This window comes from Chelonia mydas, chromosome 17 (assembly GCF_015237465.2).
Source record: "Chelonia mydas isolate rCheMyd1 chromosome 17, rCheMyd1.pri.v2, whole genome shotgun sequence".
Lineage (NCBI taxonomy): Eukaryota > Metazoa > Chordata > Testudines > Cheloniidae > Chelonia > Chelonia mydas.
In genome coordinates, this window is record NC_051257.2 from 13,934,357 (window position 1) to 13,961,092 (window position 26,736).

The 26,736-nt window shown below is 39.6% G+C and overlaps 1 protein-coding gene across 13 annotated transcripts in view; it reads right to left on the reverse strand.

Annotated features, from left to right (window-relative positions):
- Positions 1–26,736, reverse strand: part of AUTS2 (activator of transcription and developmental regulator AUTS2) — a 974,917-nt gene that overhangs the window by 21,693 nt on the left and 926,488 nt on the right. For 3 of the 13 annotated variants that reach the window (XM_037880130.2, XM_037880135.2, XM_043530920.1), the window contains 5 exons: positions 8,578–9,055; positions 6,740–6,993; positions 5,529–5,770; positions 5,032–5,076; positions 230–325 (listed from right to left, as the gene is read on the reverse strand). In XM_037880130.2, coding sequence (XP_037736058.1) covers positions 230–325; positions 5,032–5,076; positions 5,529–5,770; positions 6,740–6,993; positions 8,578–9,055 — 1,115 coding nt within the window. The remainder of the gene's footprint in view (positions 1–229; positions 326–5,031; positions 5,077–5,528; positions 5,771–6,739; positions 6,994–8,577; positions 9,056–26,736) is intronic. The other 10 variants (XM_037880136.2, XM_037880132.2, XM_043530922.1 and 7 more) reach the window with 6 other exon arrangements.

Consider the following 26,736-nt stretch of genomic DNA (forward strand, 5'->3'; position numbering starts at 1 on the left):
TGGGATTACTCCTGAATTACATTAGTGCAACTGATATTTGAATGGTTTCAGAGTAGCAGCCGTGTTAGTCTGTATTCGCAAAAAGAAAAGGAGGACTTGTGGCACCTTAGAGACTAACCAATTTATCTGAGCATAAGCTTTCGTGAGCTACAGCTCACTTCATCGGATGCATTCAAACCCTAAACCTAAACCAAATGTGAACAAATGCACAAGTAATTCTTATTTTTACCTTAGGTTGAAATGCTCCTTGTAGTGAGCCAAAAGGACCAGTGGGAGGAATCATGGGAGGAATACCTGATACAGCTGGAGGATAGGAGTGAAACAGCTGTAATCAAAAGATAAAAGAACATAAGGAGACGTTTTCTAAATACAAATCTAGTAATTCGAGAGAGAGAGAGGAAGAAAGAAAGCATTCTTGTATAATATTAAGGAAATGAAACGTACAGAAAATTGAAAAGCACTGAAAACGTGATCTCACTGCAACAATGTTAGTTAAAGCAGTCAATGAAATGTTTACAAATGTCATGAATGTTTACTTTAGAACTTAAAAGTAGTTTACAAATCAAACAGCCAGCAAGCTATTCCCTGGATTAGGACAGCATAATATAAAAGGATCTTTTGCAATTGTTAATTTTTAAATTGGATAGAAGTCACAGATTTTAAACTATATCAAAAAGGAGGGAGGAAGGCTAAGCCAAATAAGACTCTCAGAAAATTACTACTTAATTGAAAAAACAAATCCTCATGAGTTCTAAGGTTTTACTCCATTAAAACTCAATTAGTACTTTAGATTTTAATAGTATCTGTAGGAAATCAGAAAATATACACAATTCTTACTTCATTAGCCTGTCTTAGAGGATATCCTGTCACATCTAATATTAGAATAGAGATAATCTGATTTGCCAAAACTCATCATTTAAACAAATAGTTGTGGCAGCAAAAAAGTCTAAATTTAGAGTACCAATTTCTATAACGATAGAGCCCTGGAGCACAGAGGCACACAAATCTCTAGGGAATATATGCCTGAAATATACTCCGCTGGCCTCAAGGTACCTTCTTGTTTTAAACGAGCTCAGGCACACAAGCTTTTCTGTGCAGTGCACAAGCGCAAACTGGAAAACAAACCAAATCAACCATACTGTTCAAACTTCATCCTGCCTTTGTGATCAGACTATGAATCCCTTACTCATATGGAGGAGCAGTTCCTCATGTAATCAGTTCCACTGAAGTCAATGGGACTACTTGGGCAGCTGCGTTACTGTGGGAGTCAGGGGTTGACAGTGTGACCTAAGGGTATGTCTTCACTGAAGACTTAGCCTGGGATTTACCTGGGTGTTGTTCCTAACCCTTATCCTGTCCACATACAAAAAATTCTGACCCAGATTTGGTGGTGCTTTAAACCCAGGCTGGCGGGCACGTGTGTCATGTGTGACTGTTAAAAATCTACCTCCTAATAGAGCTGTTCTAAGATAAATCCTCTGTATATGCTACTTTTAAGATCAAAATAAATGCTGTTTTTCATGAGTTATTGGCTAATTGAATAGAAGTGGGATTGGGCAAAGTAAAAGATTGGACATGCAGAATGGACACACACTGAGTAAACCACATTCCCGTGTAAACCAAATGTTTCAAGAGTTTTGATCAATTTATTTCATGTAATATACATATGTACATAAAGACAGACTTTTTTTCTGAGTCCCTTTTCCCTCCATTATCCTCTCTCACAAGGTCAGTTAATCATATTATAGTGACTGAGAGCTGATAAATTATTTCAATATCGTATCTGTACCCAAAGGTTTATTATCTAAACAATATGGTATGAAGTCTCCTTTCATAGCACATTCCCATCGTTGCTTTTAATTCTGTTTTATTTGAACCTGCTCTTTTCAAAGATGCAGAAAACATTTCCGGATTAGCTAATATTGAACTGAAGGCATCTGAGAAGTCATTATTAGGCAAGTGTCCTCCTTTACAGTAACTTTTAATGCCTAAAATGTGTTTGAAATACGCTAGTGTCTACTGCATTTAATTCTCCATATAATGTGTTCATTCCAAAAGGTGGAGAGAGACATATTATTTAATATGACTAATAATAAGGAATGATTTCCTTACAGTTCTATAATTAAATATGTTACCTTTCCTCAAGGTCAGAATTATTATAAAACACAGATATTTCTCAATTATCTCTGTATCAGTCAAACTAGGTTAGCGTTTATAGGTTATTTTTCATCTTCAGTGTTTCCTTTTGCCCTTGAATATCCTCAATTTGCACAATCTTCTCCTCTTCAGCTTTCCTCACTGGAAAATTCAGTGGCCGCTTGTAAAATTGGACTACAGCTCCCCTGACATGCACCCCAATGATAATGCAAAGGCTAGCAGTTGTTTCTCTGATATTGACCCAGCATTAATCATTCATAAGGGTAATTTCTTACTGTATTGCTTTAAGGTCCTGAAACAGAGAGAGACACTGTGACCAAAGAGGTCAAGAAAGGAGAAACAAATTATTTGAGCCTCTGCTCTAGACCACATGTATCTTTCTTCCCCATGTATTTTCAATTCTATGACAGATTGGATTCAATCCAAAACTGGCCTTACATTTGTTCTCCTGCAGTGTTAGTTTATTTGGTGAATGATTCTTCTTTTCGCTTTAAGACAATTGCCAGATTTTCTCAAGGTAAGTCTAATTATCAGGGCAGGTCTACACTAGACGCTTCTGCTGGTAAAGTTGGAGTGTGATTTTTTTTTACAGACATTTCCATGCTGCCAAAAGCCCTAGTGTCCTTTTTGGCAGTATAAGCTTCGTCTACACTAGTAGGGTTTGCCAGTATACATCAGCAAGCACCTCTTCTACTGCAGACTAGGCCTTAGTTTAAATAAGGATATGAATCCAGTGGCAATATGTGACAAAAAGGCAACAAAATCTAAGCGTTTACAAAGCATCAGTCAGAAAGGCCATGATTACTTAAGCTATGTCTACTGATAGCACTACTGTCAGTAAAACTTTTGTTGCTCAGGGGTGTGAAAAAACACCCCTTTACCGACATAAGTTCACCGACAAAAGTGCCGGGGCGGACAGCGCTATTTCTGTGGGAGATGCTCTCCTGCCAACATAGCTACTGTCTCTTGTTGGAGGTGGTTTCATTATGCCGGCAGGAGAGCTTTCTCCTGCCGGCAGAGAACGGCTACATGTGAGACCTTACAGCTGCAGCGGTACCGCTGTAAGGTCTGTAGTGTAGACATAGCCTTAGATTGTAAGCTCTTTGGGAGAGGGACCATGTTTTGTGTTTGTACAGCACCTAAAACAATGGGATCCTGGTCAAAGACTGGGGCTCCTAGGCTCTATAATAATATAAATAATAAAGAATAATAATATTTTACACCTTTTTTACTGTCACATTCTATTATTGACACATCATTGAACATAATGGGCCAAATCTCCAGCAGCTGTTAATTGGTGCAGCTCTACTGACTTCAACAGACACCCACCAATTTACACCAGCTAAGGATCTTGCCCCATAGGCTAGCAGATAACAACACGATGCCCTCCGTTACATTTAGAAGGAAAATGGCATGATCTAGTTTGGTCGGATTTCTAATAACTGCAGTTTTCATAAGAGAACTTGTCAATGTCAATTTGAAAAAGCTTATATAGATAAGTCACTCAATGATTTTCTGTATTCACCATTGACTGCTGTGCTTTATTTGCCTAATGCACGTTTATCTATTTCTCCGGTTCTGCATTCTTGCTTGAATCAACATGCCACATTGATGATAACGTATCTTATAAACTGATGTGAAACCCAGTGACTAAGGGTGGAGTCCTGCTTTAAACAAATCACATAAGCATGTGAGTGATTTCACTCATGTGAGTAAAACTGCTCCCATGCGTGCATGTTTGCAGGATTGAGCCCTAACATTTCATACAAAGGCCTCAATCCTGGCCTATATGTGGACTTAAAAACACCTATATATGGACTTAAAATTACGCAGACGAGTCTTATTGAAGATCATGGGAGTATTCACATGCTCGAAGTTAGGCATGTGAGTAAATTTTTTTCAGCATCTGGGCCTAAATAGGTTCCAAAGTGAGCAAAACAAACAATAAAAGAATCCAACCATCATCTCATTTTTCTTGCCCAGTTCCACTTCTAAACAAAACCAACATGAAAAGCCAAGTGCTTTGCAGAGTTCTGAATAATACTGATGCAGTAACTCATTCTCTAATCAAAATATCATTATGAGAGTGAGAAAATTCTCTCCGTAGCCAATCAAGAACTTGTCTTTTACCAATACGATGAAGCTCCTGACAATGGAGAAAAGCAACCTAGATTTCAGCAGCTAATCAATCAATGATACAAACTGTAAAACCAAAAAGCTTGACAATTAAGTGAAATCTATTGATTTACAATATATTTTTGATTTATAACACACCAGCTATTAAATTACAAGGTTTTTATTTTGTAGTTTTTAACCACAGAGCTAGATTCTCATTGCTGTCAGGAAATAGAGCTTTCAAAATGTAACAAGCCCAGTGGCACAGTTACGACTTTTGAAATCTGAAGCACACAAAAGACAAGGATTTAGTTTTTATACAGTGAAATATAATATATTAGTAAAACTATTGGATTATCTAACCCTGAAGGGTATGTATGATAGTTTGTCATTTCATTACAAATTTCTTAGGAAGAAATTTAGTCTAATGGCTTATGACACAACTGAAAAATGGTGATGAAATTACTGGTGTATCCTGCTTTATGTGGCATATTCAAGCTCTTATGCCGCATCTTCACATCAAGTTGGTCAAGCAAAAGATCTTTTGATTAAAAAAGATGATACTGCATCTTTATCAGAAACCAGCACCACAAAGGCAAGCCTTTAAAAGGCAAAGCTAAAGTGACCAAGAACGATAATGGTAATTCCTGGAGTGATGATTAAGAATAGACTGAACATTCTGCTAGTTATTGAGTGGCAATCCCAACCCACTATGGAAAAACGATTAAGTCAATTTTTAAACACAGTAATAAAACTCACACTGTGACGGTAGAAGGGGTCAACTTTTGTAGGGTATTTGTCAAACTGCAAAGGGATCAAAGCACAAACTAGTTACTTTGTATTTTGTTGTTCATACCTTCGCTTCTGTTGGTAATATCAAAGACTGCCTTTCTACTATTTAGCAACCAACAGAGATAAACAAAAACAGAATAAGCAAGTTTTGCATAAGACTGTGCTTTGGATTTTGCATCCTTCGGAGTAACATGACGTCTTTAGGCAACAGAGGAAAGGAACAGGCACCAGAGAAGTATCACACGTTCCAAGCACTATAGTATGTTGGGTCAACAGGCTAAAATTCATCAGCCTAAATGCTTCCATTCGGTACTTATTGTTAGTTATCAGTACACGTTTGAGGAAGGAGGAGGCCTTTTTGCCTCTAGCTAAGCGTATCTGGCCCAAAAGCATTTTCTTTCCCTTAAAACTGAGATTTTTGTAGTTTGTAATAAAGAATAGAGTTGTGCTCTACTTATCCTCACATTTCTGCCTGGGGTACGCACCATGGGTGGTGCTGGCGTTGGCATGATGGCAGTGGGCGGGATGGCGTGTGGGAAAGGCGTGAAGGTATGCTGGTGTGTATGTTGGTGTGTGTGCTGGTGCTGGTGCTGATGCTGGTGGAACTCGGTCCTCAGGTAGGGCGGTGGCCCCAGAGAGGCCCCACGATCTGCACTCTGGGAGGCCAAAAATCGTGTGTTGAGTTCCTGACGAAGAAGATCTTGCTCTGAAACAAAGAATAAAGCCGTGAGTTCAGGAGCTTTTCTGCAGTCCCCCCTGGTGGTTGCTGGGTTTGGCTGCCAGAACTAAGTTTAGGTTTCCCTTATGAGGAGAAAACTATCTTCTCCCAACTACCCCGTCACAAAACATGAGGGTCTTCCTTGGATCTTCCCAAAATGCACTGGAGGCAATAGAACCATTCAATTTCCCCTTTCTCCCGGGGTTTGTCTTCACTGCAAAGTTAACTCAAGCTATAACTTGAGTGTTGTCTCTAAATCGGGACAGGTCCACACACAAAAGTCCTTATCTCAAGTACTGTGCTGTTTTTAACTAGCGTTGACTGGCAAGACTACACAGGCTAAAAACTGACTGAACCTAACTTGTCAGCTTCTAACATGACCACTCCGTAACACGTACGCAGGCTAATGTCACTCGAGTGAAGCTACTCCTCCAGTGCCTTCCCACAATTCCTCCCATGGCTCCAGGAAGGAGAGAAGTTCTCCTAATATTTCACAGAAGTCTTACTGCCACACTCGAGTGAGTACCGCACAGGTGTGGACACAGCACCTCAAGTATTATATAGCAGTGTGGCTGCTCTCACTCTAGGCTAACTCGAGTGGAGTAACTCAAGTGTAGATAACTCAAGTTAACTCTGCAGTGAAGACAGATGCCCAGAGGGTTCATGTAATGGGAGCATGCACTCTAACATGATTTTACCATGGAGAGAAAAAAGAAACACAAAATGTAGCCTCTCACAAATATTCTTTCCTAGGGTGGAAGGAATATTACTGGGACAGGCTGAACTGATGGTTTCCATTTTTAACACAGCCCTGAGCATGTCAGTGGGTACATCCTCTGTCAAACAGCCAACCCTTGTTGTATTGGTCAAAATAAATAATTTGACTTAAAACCAAGAGCTAGTTTTGTATGTCGTACCACGAAAATGTTTTTCTTCCATAACACATCCAACTCTTACCTGAGTAAGTACTACCAGCTGGATGTCCTGCAACCTGCAGTGTCCCTGAAGTCAATGGAGGTGGAGGAGGCAAAGCCGTAGGAGGGGCAAACATATTGGGGTGATGCGGGTGAGCAGGAGGTTGGAGGGTGGGCGTGAAGGTGTGCAATGGACTGTGGCTGGGTAAAGAGAGGGGAAATGGTGAAGCGGAGGGGTGGTGGGCTATGTGTGGAGGAGGGGCCTGAGTCTTGGCTGGAGTACTGCTCCTGCTGCTGCTGTTAATGAAAAGAGGTGGGGGGGAATAATTAAGCAATGCAGGAAAAGAAGAAAAGCCTCATCACGCCCCACACCCCTCCCTGCACACACCCCAGAAGTTACTTTTGGAACATGCTAAACAAACTGTAACTTCGAAATTCCCTTTTTATTTCCAACCTACTCTCTAGTCAAAGAAATTGAGGTTGCAAGAGGCTGAGTTCCAAAGTTAAATGGTATCAGCCTTGAAGAAATACATGAATGGCACACAAAGGAACAATCCACTGTGTACATTTATTATTTCACTGTCAATTCCTTTCGGCATGAATGCTTCTGAACTGTTGTTCCAGGTAACTGAAGCTCAAATTAGTGATCTTTGCACTAATAAAAACAGTTATCACTAAATAAAATGAAAGATCGTAGAAGATGAGAGACAGGCTGGAGAAAATGGTGATGTCTACCTGCTTATCATATAATTAATGACTCCCTCTCTTCTCCCACAATATAAAGATCTAGGTAGATTACCCAGCAATAAATATTTGTGTATGTACTGGTTGCAGTTTTTCCCCCTTTAACATACTCCAACATGACTTTTTTAATGTCTTAAAATAGCTAGTGCTCACGTTTTACTTTTCACTATGTCATGTAATAATCATTCACGCTTCTGCTGCATGGGACTCTGAAGGAAAAACAGCCTGATTTTGGTTTAAAGTAACTCAAGAACTTGAGCAGTTGTGGGTCAGATTCCACCCCCCAACTCAAAGCACAGAGCAGCCAAAAAGCTAGTTTAACTGGCTCCTGCGTAGGGGAATCCCAGCTTGGATAGATGGAGGAGGATCCAGTGGTTAGGGCACTAACTTAGAACTGGGGAGACCTGGGGTCAAGTCACTGCCCCACCACAGACTTCCCATGTGACCTGGGCAAGTCACTTAGCCTCGCAGTGCCTCAGTTGCCCAGCTGTAAAAATGGGATAATACCTCCCAGGGGTGTTGTGAGGATAAACACATTAAAGACTGTGAGGTGCTCAGAAACTACACTAATGGGGGTCTTGTAAGTACTTAAGATAGATATACAGGGCCAGTGTAGCAGTTCCTCCTTTGTCAAAAGGTCTTCACCCCAATGCAGCAAAGGAGATTAAGCTAACAGCGGTTCTCAAACCAAAGTGAGTCACCACCCCATTTTAACAGGGGCACCAAGGCTGGCATTAGACTTGCTGGGCCTGGACTTGAAGCTGATGTCTGAGCCCCACTGCCCGGGGCTGAAGCCAACGCCCAAAGGCTTCAGCCCTGGCTGGTGCGGCTCAGGCTTCAGTCCCCAGCCCTGGGGCCAGGTAGTAATTTTTGTTGTCAGAAGGGGGTTACGGTGCAGTGAAGTTTGAGAACTGCTGAGCCAAAGCAAACTAAGGCTGCTTTACTTCTGAAGGGTTTAATGTGCTTGAACTATGCACCTTTAGTTAATTCCTCTGAACTTTCCTAAGTGTCCCGGGCAGACAAGCCCTGAAAAGCATGTCCTCCTATGTGCATATTCAGCTAACAATTTGGGCATCTTCGCCACATTTTAATAGGCTTTCCTTTAGTATTTGCCATAATAAATAACAGTTTGCCTACCTTAAACTGTTGAGGCTTAGGCTGCTGCTGTTATACGCTGACAAAGGCTGAGAGAGACTCTGTGAGGAAGGGTGAGGCTGCACCAGCGGCAGGTTTTGATGGACAGATTGCAGAGGGGACTGTGGCCTGGGCGGACGTTGCACTTGAGGCTGAGGTGCAGGTGGACGCTGGGCTTCTTCTGGGCCTTGCAGCGGCTGTGAGGCTTGAGGCTGTGGCGGCTGGGCAGGAGCCTCTGTACGCTGCACCAGGACAGGGCTTGGGGAAGGCGCTTCAGGCTGTGGCTCCAAAAGATGCTGGGCCAAAGTCTGAGAAACCTGAGGACAAGCGTCTTTAGGCACCACAGGCTCGAGTACTGGTTCTTTATTGCTGTCCTGGCTCTTCTCTTGACTCCTTTCTAAGCCTGATATTTTCGGGACAGCCGGCCCCCTAGCATCTTGGTTGTCATTTTCAGCTAGCGTGCTGACACCTAATTCTTTACCTGCAACGCCGAGAGAAAGACAGACAAAATGGCTACGCGTGCAAAGAAGTGAGAAAAACCACGTGAACCCATTACATTCTAGGCAGTTTCAGTATTTTCTCATGGTAGGCTTTTACAGGGATAACGTCAACTTGAAATGCAGTCAACTTCCAAAAACGAGTTAAAAGTAATTTCCTGTAGTACACCTGCTCCTGATATTTGTGGTTTTAAAGTCACTTTTTACCATTAATAGATCTGTACCAAAGTATCTTCCCCCTGCCACCTTTATTTCACAAAAGATCTGCACAGTATCTAGCACAGTGGGATGCTAGGTCCATGAATAGGGCTCCTTGGCGCTATGAAAATACAAATAATAAACAGCAGAAATTGACCACATTCATGATCCAGCAAACGCTTATGCACCTGCTTAGAGCTACACATGAGTAGTCTCACTGAATTTAATAGGGTGACTCATATGTGGTATTGCTAAGCCCAAGAGTTCAAAAATCATGAGCTAGGCCCCCCAAAATCATCAAATTGGCTTAAAGAAAATTATTTTTTTAATAATACATTTTTGGGGGGGGGGGGTTATATGCCTTCTCATTTTCAAACATTTGCGGTTCATATTTTCAAGCTTCTCTCTGCAGCCATGAGGGCTGGAAACTTTTTTTTTTTTTTTCAAATGAAGCTGAGAAATTCATATAATCCCATGACCCCAGGAGCTGCAGTTTAGGAAAAATTCAGGATACATTTGTGAGAGTTGGCAACACTGCTTATGCATAAAATGAAACATGTGCAGAAGTATTTGCAAGATCCTGGCCTGACTGATTATACAGGAGAAAAAAATGAAACCAACTATTCACAGAGTGCTATCAAATAGTGGGGGAAATGAAAAAGATTTTTGCTTGTGACCTCCTTCAGTGACAGTTATTTAGGAGTTACTTGTCACAATAATAGCTACAGAAGACAAGAGAGCACAATGTGATTTTTTTAAATTGGCATGTCCCATTAATATCAGTGACTTATTATTATACATTTAGTACAGTGGAGCCTATGCTCATCACTTCTCAACAACAATCTCCCACCTGAAAGGTATCATACTACCCTTAATTTTTAAGGAGGCATATTTAATCCAAGTATGATAAAAAGGTAGGAGGGAGTATTACTGGAGGGAGATTCTAAAGGAAAATTATTGCACTTGCACACCGGGAGCTTGATTTTCAGAAGTGCTGAGCACATGCAATTCTCACTGCAGCCAACTGGAGCTTAGCAATTGGGCCTGCTACGTCTTCGACAACCAAAACTGGGAAAATGAAATTTAGGCAAAACTACTGAAAAGCCCCTAGGGCTCAGGATGAATATACCGTTCAAAGTGTACTTGAGGTTCTAGATACTTCCTAGTGAGGAAACCGTTTCCGTACCCTTTTGCCAGTTTTTAGGTGGGGAAAACACAACCGAATACATAAATGATAACATGTTATACAGTATATTGAAGGAGAAATTGTTCATAGCTATGTTTCTAACTTCTTGAAGAAGGGATGCGAATAAAAATAATGGAAAACAAGCTATGCATAAAGTCCACTATGGCCAGCAAACTCAATTTTCTTGTGATTCCATATTTGTTTTATGGGATTGGTGTGTTTTTTTTTTTTAAAAAGCCCGAGCTGTTGGTTTCATGAGATTGAAAGAGAATCTGACCTTCCACTCAAACAAAAAGAGTAAGTTTCTAGCTTTCATGGTTAGGGAGAAAAGTCTGAAATCGTGACGCGAGTGCATCCTAAAGGCTCAGAAACCAGAAGGCAATTTTAAAAAGCCCCTACATTTATTTCTTTCTTTTTAAATCTTATGATTTTTTTTTAGTCAATCCCATCATTTTGCGGACCAGATTCATGGTTTTTGAACGGATGGGGGTGGGGGAATACTGTTGATGTGTTCATACTCTGTGGGCTCAAATGTATGTCTCTTGTGGCCTTTGCTGTGGAACCGAGGGAAGCACAATGGAGCAGCAACTGCGCCTACAGACATTTTGCTTATTATTTCTGGCTCTGAGGGAGTTTGGGAAGAGGCATTCCTTGCTGTACCTGTTCAGCAAGTGAAAAGAGCTCCTTCCAACCCCGAAAGACCCCGCCTCCCTTTCCTCATGACCATCTGTGAAGCCAAACTCAGTTATGGCTCCTTTTTGTGCAGATGTTCAGAAAGCTCAGGTGGGGTAGCAATGACCTTTCCCTCTAAGTGCTGCCATATTGGAGTGGCCCTTATAATGTATATCATAATGATATCATCAGTCTTTAATTTAATAAAGAGAGCATAGACAAAGGTGTCCCAGGAAGGAATCTGTACGTCAGAGGCACTGAGCAATTTGCTAGATCAGCAGAGTGGCAAGCAGTTTGGTGGAGTAAGCTAGGAGGGTACTGGAAACTGTACAGACAGGAAATGGAGAAAGCCGTTGTCTCAGGGGGAACTGTGACTTGAGCTGGTTGATACTGATGCATTTAAACTTTTGTTGTCCCTGGAGCTGACCAACAGGGCACTTTGCTATTTGTAATAAGAGATCCAGGGAATCTGGATCAGAAAAATACAGCAGTACTGGGACTTTATAAGAATAAAAAGTAATGACTGTGACGTGTGCCCAAGGTGTAGCTCAAAGCAATTAAATTGTAGGTTATCAATAACTGAAACTCAGTTTGCATTAATTCTTTGGATCAGTTTTGTTTGATCAAACACTATTAAAAGTTAAACAGAATAAGATCATCACGTTTGTTAAGACAGGTCCCAAGCATGGAAAGAGAAAAAAATAAGCAACAGATTGCTTAGGATGACATGGTACATGTCCCCAGTCCCCAAAGAGCTAAATTATTAGTTAGAGTTTTAGTGAGAAGGCATGCCAATTGTGGCTTTGAGGGATTTGTTTTATCATTAGAAACTGCCTACTAGGTGAATACAGCGGTGGTCTGAAAACACAGCAGAGGTGACACCTTCAATTCCAGGGGAAATACCTTGCTCTCGAAGCCCTTCATTTAACCTTCTTATCTGATATTTTTAGTGTCTCTTGGGTGCACAAAATTTATTCAGCACAGCCCTCTGCTGTGAAGTGCAATTCCTTATACAATACCTACTCCTCCCCTGGAGAAAAGACATTAGGAGTCGTGGTGTCCCCTGTGTATTTTTTCCACATTGGTATGTATATCTTCACTGTGCAGCCCCTTAAGTACCATTCCCATGTGCATTAGTTAACAGCTTAGAAGATGTAAAGTTTAGTTGCTCCCAATTTATTTTATTTGGGAGATGTCAAATGCTGAACCTGCTCTTTCTCTCAAACCATTACATCTATACTACATCACAAAATGGTATCAAAGGTCCAGGAGTTTTTCTTGTGTCAATGTTCCTAATAAATGTATCTTTGCACAATCAATAATTAATGTATATAGTCCAGCAAGAACACTGTAGTACACAGTATCGATTTAGAGAGTTCAAATCCCACAGCAATGCAATCTATTTTATGATTTTTGTGGAGAGTTTTAAATCTTCTGCAGCAGCATTTCAAGGTCATAGATACACGTTTTCCCTTAATTTTCTAAGACCTTTTACACATATAATTATTTCTGAATATTTAATTCACTAGCCACTGGAAACTGGAAGGAGAGAGCCCTTTATTTCTTCATGACATTGGCCACTCAATACACAGCTTTCTTTTCTTCTTTAGACCACAAAGGAGTTTCTTTCCATCCACGCAAATTAAAGAATCAGGTGTGTGTCCCATTTTTTTTTTTTTTTAAAGCACCCTCATTAGACAGTTTTGGGGAAAGTCAGCTTGCTGATCAGTAAATTACAAAAATAATAATTATGTCTCTGATATGGTGATATAAGATTTCCTTTCATTATTATCGTGATGTTGTGCCAATCAGCTATGAGAGTTTTATCAAAAGAAGAATAAAAGAAAGTGCTGATGATTCTTTGAGTATTGGAAAAAATCATTTGCTAAGCTTACAGACAAATGGCGTGCACATGGAATCTGCATTCAGATTCTCTCTCACACTGTCCTTCCATTTCTCTAATGTCACCACTTTTCACTTGAAGCAGAGAATATTGTGATTTCTCAAGGTACAGGACACAGATCCCAAATTAATCCAAATGAAGTTACCAAATAAGTTTGCTGTGTCTACATGATTATTACTGTGTCATCTCAATAACACCAGAGAAATAGGCCTGGCTGTTAGAACATGATTATCCCTCTATCAGCGCAACACCCCTCGAGAAATGAAGACTTGTAATACAAACACAGAGTTGCATGTGAAATACCGACACTCTGTATTTATGAGTTTATGATATTATATATACATAAAAATACACACATTTGTGTTTTCATGTGTGTATCTGTAATATGTAATATATGTGTGCATATGTATTTATCCCTTTTATATCTATCAGTATCCATAATATACCTTGTAAATATCTATGTGCATACAAAAGAACGACACAATGCCCACAAACACATGTTAATTAAAGCACCAAGGTTTGTACAATGAATACAGTATGTATGTGGCATCCTCCCGAAATCACTTTGTCAGTCTTCCTAATCTCCACAGAAGAAAACATGGAAATATGGGCCCAGGTCCTCTTCTGTAATCTGGCTCCTTCGTACAACTCAGGCAGTACAAGGGAGTTGGAACCTGGACATAACTGGCCACCTTAGAGTTCACTTTGTGGGGGAAGCTCTTTGTAGATATACAATTTGGTCCTACTGAACTTCTCTGGTAGCACAGAGAGCATGTTGAGACCAGTGAAAGGCATGTCACTGATGCGGCAAAGATCCTCCAGTCCTCAGATGGCATGGATTAGAGCAATTCCTTGGTTACTCTAATTTACAATAGGACTAGTTCTGGAAAATCTGCGGCTTCAGAGACAGAGATCCATAACTAGCTCCATCACATTCTTGGGCTTCATGCTAAGAAGTCCTTATGGGACTGATTAAAAGTCAATAATGAGTCTTTCCATTCATTCCAGGGCTTTGGACAAAGCCCCAGAAGCTCTAATATCACAGAGCACAGTAAGAGAGGAAGTAGAACTGTTACACCCATCTTTGAGATCAAACATGCCTCCCAAGGCAACCTCACTCACATTTCCATAGCATTTTTCTATTTTGAATTTGTATTAATTTTCTTTTCTTTCTCTGATAATATAAGCTATTCTCTTTGGTGTCACAGGCATGTTACTGTCAAATCTTCTAATACAGGATAAAGAGCTGGCCGCTCGAAAATATAAAACTTATTTTATTGTTTTTTATTGTTCTGTTTTCCTTCAGCTTTGACATAGAGCGAGATTAATTTTTTTCACATGGATAGTTTATTTGCAGAAAATTGCAGTTTCGGCTGACTCAAAAAGATTCACAAATATGGAATGAATTCACAGATTAGTTTCAGACAAAAACAATTTTATTTTATTTTTTTTAGCCTGCATTCGCAAAGGCCTTAGATATCATTCATAAAACAGCCAGATGAGCTGAGGCTTATAGTCTTTTACCCAGTAATGAGGGCACTCGCCTGGGCTGTGAGAGACCTGGGTTCAATTCCCTTGTGTCTGATGTGGAGAAGAGATTTCAGCTTGGGCCTCCCAACTACAGGAGAGTGCTATGGCCTGGTGGCTAGACGGCAGTCTGGGTTGTATGTGTCTCCATTTCTCCTGTTGAAGATGTTTCATTTTGTCTAAAATACTCAAATAGTCATTGGGCAAGAGAGTGAGAAGGACTCTACAACCTGGTAGTCAGGGGGACTCACCTGAGAGGTTGGAGACCCAAGTTCAAATCCATGCTCCAAAGACTGTTTAATTATTCATACACAATGGAACAGCTTTAACAGAAGAGATTGAGCAATACCTCCCTCAGAATATCCCATAGTCCAGTGGATAGGGGCACTTACCGGCAAGATGAGACACTCGCGTTCAAATCCCGGCTCTGCATCACAGAGAGGGGGGGACTGAAACCAGGTCTCCTATTTCCCATGTGAGTCCACTGGGCTAAAGAGCTAAAGGGTGGCAGTGGCCTCTCCTCCACCTCTGGCAGTTTCTTTTGCTTCCTTTTTAAAAATGCCCAGATAGAAAACAAAACATTTTGTTTGACCCAAAACAATTTTTTTTGCAGAATTTTTCAATTTGCCAAAAATGTTTGGTTTCAGATTGACCTGTTTTTTTCTGAAACTGCCTGCACACCAAAAAATCAATTATTCACCCAGCTCTAGAGAGGACAGATCCTCAGCTGGTATAAATTGTCATAGCTGGTGTAAATTGCTCTATTATGTCTAGCTGTGACAATTTACACCAGCTGAGGATTAGCCTTGAGATATAGGCATATATGTCTGAGCAGGGGGTTGGACTAGGTGACCTCCTGAGGTCCCTTTCAACCCTGATATTCTATGATTCTATGTTGCAACAGTTATTCAGATTGAAAATCTGATTATACATTGCTTAATCAAACATTTGGATAAATAAGCTAGTAACAGAAATTATTATTGGAAAGGACAAAGGACATCCTATTAGGTATCTCACCTATCATACAGAACAATGGCCTCAGAGTCACTCACCAATTGTACTGGATAAAGTACACCTTAAACAGAATTTTTTGTTTCCAGCACATAACCATCTTTCATCCTGAGTCCCAAGGACAGTAATAAAATTACTGATTATGCAAATTAAAAACATATTAGAAAATATGGTTACTTGCAGCTCTGTCATCTGCTGACACCAATTAGTCCGTATTACGCAAGTATTTGTACAAGGGAATAGCAAGCCTTGTGACGCAATTTGTACTTAATTATCAGAGAAGAATGTCATCTGGTACAAAAGACCTTGCTATTGCATGTTAAAATGTTTATCTTTTGCATTGAAATGGATTTAATTGTAAACAATAAAGCTGAAGATCAATGAAAAGAACCACTTAGTGAAATTGAACAACTTGTTGACACTCCTTCAGTCATTGAGCTGCTTCTAGCCTTGATCTGAGAATGCAGAACGCTCCAATATTTCACGTGAAACAATTTATTTAATCCAGTCGTTAAACAGAAGACACATCATAAATGTGCCACCTAAATTACCAGGAATATAATACTGAAAGCCCTTGATGTTAGATTATTTTCTTTTAAAGAGCCTCTTTACTTAACACAGGGTCATAGCTTTTCAGAGTAGAGGTGACGTGCATAACATCTAAATTTCCTTCTATCGCAAAAATCTTGTCAAATGGAAAATACTGTACAGTACATACATGCAATCCCTGAAGAGAAAACTACATCATGATAACTCAGTCCTGCTCCAACCGTCTATAGAAACAAATAACCACAGCAAAAAGGTTAATTTCTAACAGAAACACCTCTTGATTTTCTAACCTATCCAACTAAGAAGCTGTAAATTAAATAATTAATTTTAAAAACAACGAGGAGTCGGTGGCACCTTAAAGACTAACAGATTTATTTGGACATAAGCTTTCATGGGTAAAAAATCACTTGTTCAGATGCAACATCTGAAGAAGTGGGGTTTGTTTTTTTTGTTTGGTTTTTTCACAGTTTATGGCCAAATAAATCTGTTAGTCTTTAAGGTGCTACAGGACTCCTCGTTGTTTTTGTGGATACAGACGAACACGGCCACAACTCTGATAATTAACTTTGCAACTCTGTTAAGCATCCAATAGCTAGCTAAGAGCCAGAGATTGTTTGTTAAAAGAAACTTTTCTCAAATGGGATGACAAACTTGCCACGTGGGAAGAAAAGGAAGGCAAATTAACATTCAATGTTAATAAACTGTTTGAGTACTAAGGGTCTCCTTTCTCTCCTTGTTTCATTTAACATGTAAGTTAAAGAGATATGGGGCCCCTCAAACCACACTATTTGTACAGCATATTTAGCAAAATAGAAACACAAGAATTGCCAGACTGGAGCAGACTCAACATCCATCTAGTTCAGTATCCTATATCTGAGAAGTGGCAAGCACCAGATGCTTCAAAGGAATGTGTACACAATAAACAGATGTGAGGTAATCTGCCCCTCATATTAGAGATTGCTTTAAGCCCTGAAGCATAAGGTTTAATATCCCTTCAGCAAAGTTTTTGTCAGTGTTAATTATAACACTGTATATTCTTGATAATCATATAAATGTCCAATCCCTTTTCCAATCTTGCTGACTCCTTGGCCTCAGTAGCTTTCTATGGCGTTGTGTGAAAAAATATTTCCTTTTATCAGGTTGGTATTTTCCACCTTTTAATTGAATTAAATGTCTTGTTTTGAGACAGGGAAAACAGAAGTGGCTCTATCTCCCTTCTCTAGACCCGTAACTATTTGATATACTTATATCATATCCCCATTTATTCATCCCCTCCTTAAAGTGAACAATCCCAAACTTTTCAGTCTCTCTTCATATGAAAGCTTTTCCAGGCCCTTGATCTTTCTTGTTGCTCTTCTTGACCCCCCTTTAGTTCAGTAATATCCTTTTAGAGATGGGGTGAACAGTACTACACACATTATCCACAGGAGGCTACGGCACTGATTTAGATAAAGGCATTTTAATATTCTCTTTATTATTCACCATCCCATTCGCTATGCATCCTAACTTCTAGCTTATTTTTTGATTTCAGCTGCACCCTGAGCAAAGGCCTTAATTGAACTGTCGACTATGATACCCAGATCCCTTTCTTTATACCGTTAATTTAGAACCCCATAAGATCTATGAGTAGTTCATTTTTCCCCTTCCATGTACATTTTTTTGCATTTATCAACTTGAATATCATTTGCCATCTTTACACAAAGTAAAACTATTTCCCCATGTTTATTTCTCCGCCCCCCCCACCCCCCCACCCCCACTGCTCCTCGGATGTTCCTGTTAACTGCTGGAAATGGCCCACCTTGATTATCACTACAAAAGGTTTTCTCCCTTCTCCCCCCCCTCCCCCCGCTCTCCTGCTGGTAATAGCTCATCTTAAGTGATCACTCTCCTTACAGTGTGTATGATAACACCCATTTTTTCATGTTCTGTGTGTATATAAATCTCCTCGCTGTATTTTCCACTGAATGCATCAGACGAAGTGAGCTGTAGCTCACGAAAGCTTATGCTCAAATAAATTGGTTAGTCTCTAAGGTGCCACTAGTACTCCTTTTCTTTTTGTGAATACAGACTAACACGGCTGCTACTCTGAAATTTGCCATCTTGTTGCCCATTCACCTATCTTGTTTAGGTTTCTCTAAAGTTCCTCATACCCCTCTATGGTCTTCACTAACATAAATAACTTTGTGCCATCTGTAAATTTTTCAACCTCACTACTGACCTCTCCCCCTGCCCCCGCCACTTAAAAAAAACCCAGTGACATAGGACATGGTCTGAATCTTGAGGACCCCCCACTGTCAACTTTTTGCCATGGTGAAAATTGCATTTTAATCTTACTCTTTGTTCTTTGTCTCTTAGCCAGTTTTTGATCAATGAAAATACTTTGCCTTTCACCCCATGATGACTTTGCCTTTCATCCCATAGCTTTTTTAAAAGCCTCTTGTGTAGGGCTTTGTCAACTGGTTCTCCTCTATCCACTATTTTATTGACATGTTCAAAGAATTCCACGAGAATAGCGAGACACACTTTTTCTTCGCAAAAACCATGCCGGTTAGACCCCATCATGATCTTCCAGATTTTTTATATTCTGTTTTTAAATATGGTTTTAACCATTTGCCACATTCTGACGTAAGGCTTACTGGCCTAAAATTTCTTCAATCACCCCTAAAGCCTTTTTTAAACAGAGGTACAACATTTGCTGCCCTCCACTTCTTTGAACAGTGAGTGTTTTAGTGAGAGGTTGCACATTTTGTTAGTGCCTCAGTCACTTCATACTTGAGTGTCTTCAGAACTCTTTGGTGGACCATCTGGACCAGGTGACTTATTGCTTTTTAATTTAGCAAGTTGCTCCTCTTCTTTCGACACCTCAGTCTCTAAGAGTACCTCATCTTTATTATCAGGCATCCATGCACTTTAGGGCCTGATAACACATACTGAGCATAACTTATACCACTGTTAGTAGTCCCATTGACTTTAACAGGACCACTGTATTTATTTGTTTGGAGGCTTTTCTAGTGACCCCTCATCAACATAGATGCATTAAATGCATGTAATGAAAAAGCCCATTTATCAGAAAGTCTCTGTGAAGTAGAGGAGCATTTATCCCATTTGATGGAGGGGAAGTGAAGCATGGAAAGACTAAGGTCAACATTTTCAAAAGTAGTGTCTGAATCTGGTGCCTCACTGTGCAACTGCCTAATCTGAGACCTCTTGGGGCTGATTTTCAGAAGCACTGAAAACCAATACCTTATAATGAGTCAATGGGAGATGCAGGTGCTCAGCACCTCTGAAAATCAGGTCCAAGGTGTCCCAAATTGGATACCCTAAAAAAACAGAACCAGCTGTAATCAGAGAACAATGCGTCTGTTACACAGCTGGGAACAGAACCTGGCTCTCCTGAGTCCCAGGCCAATGCTGTAACAATAAGACCCTCCTTCCTTCTCTCGGAGAGTAGTTAATGCTTGCACTGTGAGGCCCTCAGCCTATTAATTCCAATACATGTAACACTGAGTTTTGTTTTGCTCGGGATAGGACGCTCCCTCTCATAACATATATACAATACATATACATAGCATAATACTGCTTACCTACTGCAATTACCACTAAGGAGAAGTGTGAAGGGAGGGGTTTGGGTTTTTTTTTTTAAAAATACTAAATAAAAATAAATCAATGGAAACACTGAATACCAGATAGTAAAAAAAAAAGGGGGGGGGGAAAAAGAAGAAGAAGAAGAAGAAGAAGAAGAAACAGAAACAGACACCATGATAAGGCTGGATTTTTATGTCCCATTTTCAAAAGGTTCCAGCTAACCTTAACATACAAGTAACTCTCGCTGAGATGAAAAATAGATTGGTTTTATCCCCCCTTCCTTGCCCATTGATTTGCTTCAGCCACACAGCTACATAAAATGCTCATGACATTAGCTCACTCAGCTTGGATGTGACAGGATTACTTGAATGAGCTTGAATAAAAACTGGCTTTCAAAAGCAGCTTGAAAAGTATCACCTTATGAACACTGATCGAATTTAGCATGGCAGCTCAGTTTAATATACTGAGGACAAAAAGAGCTGTGTGATATGTTTATACAGAAGAATAACACATTTATTCCCCTAGAGAGGTGTCATAGCCATAACTCACTAGCCACATAACACTGTGTTTCCTTTGTGAATTTGTTCTGTAGCGCCAAGAATTTTCTCCCCTAGGTCTTACAGTGAAGGGTTTCAGAGAGATTTTTAAAGACACAGTGTCAATACAAAAACATAGTTTTAAAACTGCTTTGCTTCTCTGGCTATCACCACCTCTATGAAATTAACTGTAAAATATCAAACAGTAATTACCACAATTTCAGTGGCTTGCTTTTTACAGGAAGTTACACTGGGTTTGCACAATGAAACTCCACTGATCAGCATCACCCGTGAGGTGTAATCATGCACTAGCTTAATACTAATCTGCTTAAGCTTCCAACATTGCAGAGGAGATGTCTGAAATGACAATAATACTCTTTCCACGTAAATTCAGGAGTTCATGGGCAGAAACTTGTTCACCTAATCGGGGGGGGGGAGCTTAACCTGTGAATTCAGTGGGGCTATTCATGTGAGAAAAGGGAACAGGGTTAGACCCCACACAAATATATCTAATTGTATTAGGTTTGTAAACCAACCCTGTCTCCAGCCTTCCACCCCTATCCCCTTTTTAAATTGTCTCAATTTGGGTTGTGAAGCTACTTAACAGCATCCTTTTAAAGAACTATGTGCTGGTGGTAAGTTGAGGCCTATACGTTATATGCATGTTTTCTCTGGCTCACAAGATTTCTTTGGAGCTCCAGTAATACAGCACATCAACTTCCTCCACTTCTCCAAGTGAAAGCCTGGTAACATTTAAGTGTATTTTTTAAAAACTCTATTATGACTGAAAGGCAATAGGGATGCAAATGACTGACATGCCTGCAGTCTTAATTTCCCCTTCACCAAGTTTCTTGTATATAAAATCCTCAGAAGGCGTAAAACATGTGGCTCTACTGAAATCAGATATATGTGCCCCTTGTTTTTGTCTGTTTCTTTATTTCAAGATCACTGATATTGTCATTTAAAGCTTCTTTCAGCATGTAAAAAATGTCCTCATAGGCCAAATTCTGTCCTTAGGGAACATTCATAGCATTTAAAAGAGATTAAGCAAGTAAGATTCTACAGAAATAATAATAAAAAAAAACCCTATAAAATGTAGCAGAAAATAAGTTCCTTTCTATAGATTAAAAAAACAAACAAAAAAACCCACCCTATAGGAAATATAGCAGGGACATAATGTTCTAGGAAATTCCATAGACTTATTCAAAAATATCTGTTGAAAGGATCTCATTTTTTATAAAATCCTACAGGATTTGCCATGAGGTTACCCAGAGAACTTCCATATAATTCAGTGGGAGGTACACCTGTGTCTCTGAGGGCCCTGTGCTGTCCTATGGTCTTTCATTGTCATTCTCCATCGGAATGAGCATCAAGTATAACACCACAAGGATTTGCTCCACCTAGACATCTCCTTTCCTTGCACCTCTCTCCCTACTCTCCTGTTCTTTAAATCTATTGAGCACTGACTGGTTTGTTCCAATTACTGGCACTGACGGGCGGCATCCAAGCTTGTGGCTGTCCTCTGTCACTGAAACGGTACAAACAAATTGAGGGGAACCTATTTGTTTTAGTCAAATTAATTTTCAAACATTGAGGCAGGGAGATGACGGGAGCACAGAGAGTTTCCACTTTGTGCCTGTCCATCTGTATAAACGTTAATCACAATCAGGGAGGTTGCGCCATAGGCTGGCTCTCGTTTCATAGACCTCAGAGGAGGATCAAGGCTCCTATTACAGCAACCTCCAGTATAGCGAAGAGTGCATTATGGCATAACAAGTTCTATATAATAAAGCAAATGTTATTGGAATGAGCTGAATTAGCCTTACGAAACCTAAGGCGGGGAAATACATACAAGTATAATAGAACAGGACCTAGCACACGGGATAAGACCTTTGATTCATCTAGTCCAGCAGTGGCTAGGTACCTGATGCTTGTGATGCAGGAATAAAAAACCACAATGTGCCTAGCCAAACAAACAATGCCATACAATAGGGGAAAATTCCTTCCTGACCCCTTTGGGTGATCAGTTTACAATATAAAGCATGGAATTTGGGTACCCATATAATCCCATGGATATCACTTTTAGACATGTGCCCTCTTTAATATCATCTTCCTCTGTTGCACGGAGTAGGTTAACATTTCACTGACCACTATCTGAGTTAGTTTTTGTTTCTTGATCTAATGTTTTCTGAGTGATCCGACAGCAGGTTCAGGGGAGATTAACGACACCTTTAAACTGGATGATGTAGTTCTCAGGTATGCTCTAACTTAAGCTCTTCATCCCAAGCCTCCATATGGAGGAAGAAGAAGGAAGCATAGCGTGTATGCCAGAGTTGTGTAAAGGGACCGTAGCAAGACAGAGAATCATCCCTAAATTGTACAACTTACTTGTTTCTAGTCGTTCATGGGCTTGATGTTAATTAAAGTAGCAGAGTGGTACAGTAATGACAGCTTCTAGCTGTCTGGCAGAGTAACCTTATTCCAATAGAAATACACATACAAAGACTTCATAAAATACACCAGCATGAATTATCATGGGGCCTTTAGGAAAAGTAATCATCTTCTGATTAATGTGAGTTCAATACTTGGCTAAAAATAAACCAATAAATCCTATGTACATTCCCAAGGTAAAAGACATGCAATCCAGACCAGTTTCAAGTATGATCACTCACATTTTTATTTCTGCTATAAATATAATAAGGTGGATCAATTGGCTGGATTTGACGTTTCTATGGAAAGCGACCACCTTGTGTGTTGAAAGGGGCACTACCAATGGAATGTAAGGCCTGAATATGGAGACAATATTGCCTGCTGTAGGTCCTTTTTCCAATCCAAAGGGTAAGTGTTTTCCTAACTAGCTTAAATCTTTAATCTATATATGCTCTAGTATACTGTTTGAATATGTCATCTGCTCCTCACTTTGATGTAGCTTTTGTAGCCTCTTACTGAGGCTAATTAGTAGCCCGTCAATGGTGCACTTAAAGACACAAGACTTGCATACTGTGCTTTCTCCATTTTGCACAGAACTGTAATTTTTAAAGGATTAAAAGTTTACAAAGCACATCAATGTGAGGCAGAAAATGAATTGCTCACTCTTCTCATCTCTCTTTGTGAATTAGATTACAGGTTCCAAGTGAGCTGAAACACAGAATGAGGCAAATCCATGTGATTAGCTCACAGGTGGCCAGTGAGCCTTGTCTTTGCTTGGAAGTCTAGCTGCCTCCCATTAATAACAGTAATCAAAGAATGTATATTTATCCTTTGGCCCAAACCCTGCCCTGTGCCAACATGGCTGCCTGCTGTGCTAATCCTCAGACCCAATATAATCATCCTCAATGGTTATTTCATAAGTTTGCTCAGCTGTCATGTGGAATATACAGTATGTGTGGTAATGAATTTGTGCTGCAACTGTCATTGAGAATCCATAACAAAATAGGTTTCTAATTCCTTATGATGCTATTAATGGAAAACAAGAATTTTCATGATAATCCTGGGCAGTTCTTATGCTTTGAGAGCTGGTTTCACTGCTGTTAGAGGCAAGGCTCTCCATATTAATAAACAAGCCACTCCATTAATCAGAAGTGCTTCCTTTAAATTAATTAATTAATTAATTAAGAGTTTCGATGTATATTCTGTCTCAAAAATGCATCACATTCTAGGCGTGTTAACTCAGTAAAATACATCATCCACTGGATGAGAAAACAGGAACGACAAATAACTATTCCAGGATCTGATGGCGGAATTGGCCAGTAGTGCATCACACCAAAGGGACTCCATCAAGTCCAGTCAGTATACTGCCTCCAACACAGGGCAGTATCAGATCCTTCACAGAAAGATATAAACACCCCAGTCATGAAAAATTAGGCAATAACATGCATCTGAGGGACTTTCCTACTGCATTTGTCAGTTAGTGGTTGGCTTATATCATGATCTGTGAGAGTGATCTCTCTCTTACATAACTGTGGATAACATATTTTTATTCATATAAATGCCTAATATGTTTTGAACTCTCCAGCTCTTTACCTTAACAATATCTTATGGTAATAAGGTCCGTGGGTTAATTAACATTGTGTAATTATTTCCTTTTATCGGCTTTAAATTTGTTGCCTTTAAATTTCATGGGCTGTCCCCTTATTCTTGTAATGTAGGTTAGATGGTTAGGTAGGTTAATGTAGGTCAGACTTTCATTTATAGGCTTTTTAGTCCTACAGATCTGATGCAGAAATAATGCTCTCTCCTGTTACATTAGCGGGAGGTGGTTTGGTAACTTCAGGAATGCTGAATAGTGAAACGTGATTGGTGAGATCCTCTTGCATATTTTCCTCTCATGTCATAATCTTCATAGCAGTGACAACCTACCAACTTTATACACCCTAATCCTGCAAAGGCTTATGTACCTATTTAATTTCATTCATGTGAGTAGTCCCATTGAAATCAACAGCACTAGTCATGTGCCTAAAATTACTCACATGCATAAGTCTTTGCACAGGCTCAAGACCTTATTTGTAATGATGGATTGGTGGCCAATTTTTGATTTTCCAAAATAGATTAACAAGGTGGATGTCAGTAGCAGTTTGAATGGTACTTTGGAGAAATTGACTACCAATGCTTTCAAACTGAAGGGATATTTTAGCAGAAGTCACCAAAAACTGGGTTTATAATGGAAATTCATTTGCAACATTTACTACAGATTCCTGGCTGTTGCACCAGAATTTCAGATATTTCAATCATCATTTTTAAGATTTCAGGTTTCTTCTTAGTAACTTTCAGTTTGAAGAAAGAAATCACAAACACATTTGAACAATTGCATGGATTCTGTGTGCATCTGTACTACGTACATTTAGATCTTGCAAATACACATGTGAACATATACATACAAATGTGCAGTATTGGGATTAAAATCTATAACAAATTACAGGTTTATATATTATACATAATGCTTAAATGGTACAACAAAACTGTGATGAAGAATGACCAGGCCATGCATAAAATCTCCTTGCCCATCCTTTATGATGATGGAAATAATGAAATATATATATATAAAAAATAGGCAAGCAAAATATCAATTTGCCTGCGGTGAGTGGGCAAAAAGAACTTTGCAATGCTGTATTTACTAATCTCTCTGTCATCCTGAATAATTCTGTCTTTGGAATTCATCAAAAACAAATACTAAAAAGTCTATTCACAGATTATTATTCAGCTCAGTCCTCTGCTATATGCATCTGGATTTTAATATTTGGATGTCAAATTCAGAGTCAGTGAACCACAGATAAATATTTTCTGCCTAGCTCAGTTTTCACTTGTATCTAAATAGTTTTGTAACAATTTGTTTTATTCTTCCCCGCTTTATACCACTCCTCTCTAAGGCCTCAGTTCTGGAACGCATCCTCATTCAGGACAACTCTTCAACATGTGCTTAACTTCGAGTATGTGCTTAAATCCCACTGACTTCCAAGGGATATTCTGAATAGGGATGGACTTAAAGCATTGATTATGGGTTTTCCTGAATCAGTGGGTAGGCCTGGTGATGGTCTGAATTCTGTTTTTGTTCCATCTGAAACCTGACAGTGACTCGCCTGGCCACTATAGAATGAATCTAAGATCTAACTTCTCCGAAGGAGTTGAGTTTGCTGCTCCTATACAGAAGCAGCAAAACATCATGCCAGGGTCCTGAACTTTGATCCGTCTATGATAGTATGTTGTGCTAATACTAGAGTCCCTCCAATATATTTATTTTCCTATGAAAATATAAGCCAAACGATTTTATTTACCTGCCCCTTCAGTGCCCCCCCCCGCCCCAGTTGTGACAATACAAAGGTAAAGGATAAAGAGTTAGAAGAGGTAAATCTGTGAAATTAGCCAAAGATTGAATATTGTCCCTTTACCTTAAAAATGAAAACTATGTGTTTTTTTTTTAAATTTCCAGAAGGGGGAGACATAAAACAGTTTGAAGTTAATTATGTAAATAGACTTGTAGGGCAGATGTTTAACCAACTGGGATTTTAGGCATTTTACCATATTCCGTTTGAATACTATTGGTGCTTCATATTTGTATATAAACTTATATTTATATACTGCCTCTAATGCTGAAGCATTTGACAAATATCCACAAGACTCACTTCACTTTCCTGCAACCAGATCTGGGGTGGAACGTGGCTACTGCTTAACAGTACAAAGCAAAAGCACTCAATGAAAATGAAAGGCCTGGATCCTGCAACAGGTTGCACTGGGACTCCTTGAGGTACAGAGATCCACAACAGTGGGTTTTGGCACAGGACTGGGGTCTCTAAAAAGGAAGATTACGACCAGACCCCATCCACAAAGTTTGGATCCAGAGTTTCCCACAGTTGAGGAGGTTTTAATTTCTTTAGAATTTAGGTATGGTAAACTAAGCAGAATGGCTAGTTAGAAAGATACCAGGGAACAACATAATATTGTTGCATAATATCTTAGAAGCTCTAAACTACATCAAGGCCCCAATCCTGCAAACTATTTGAT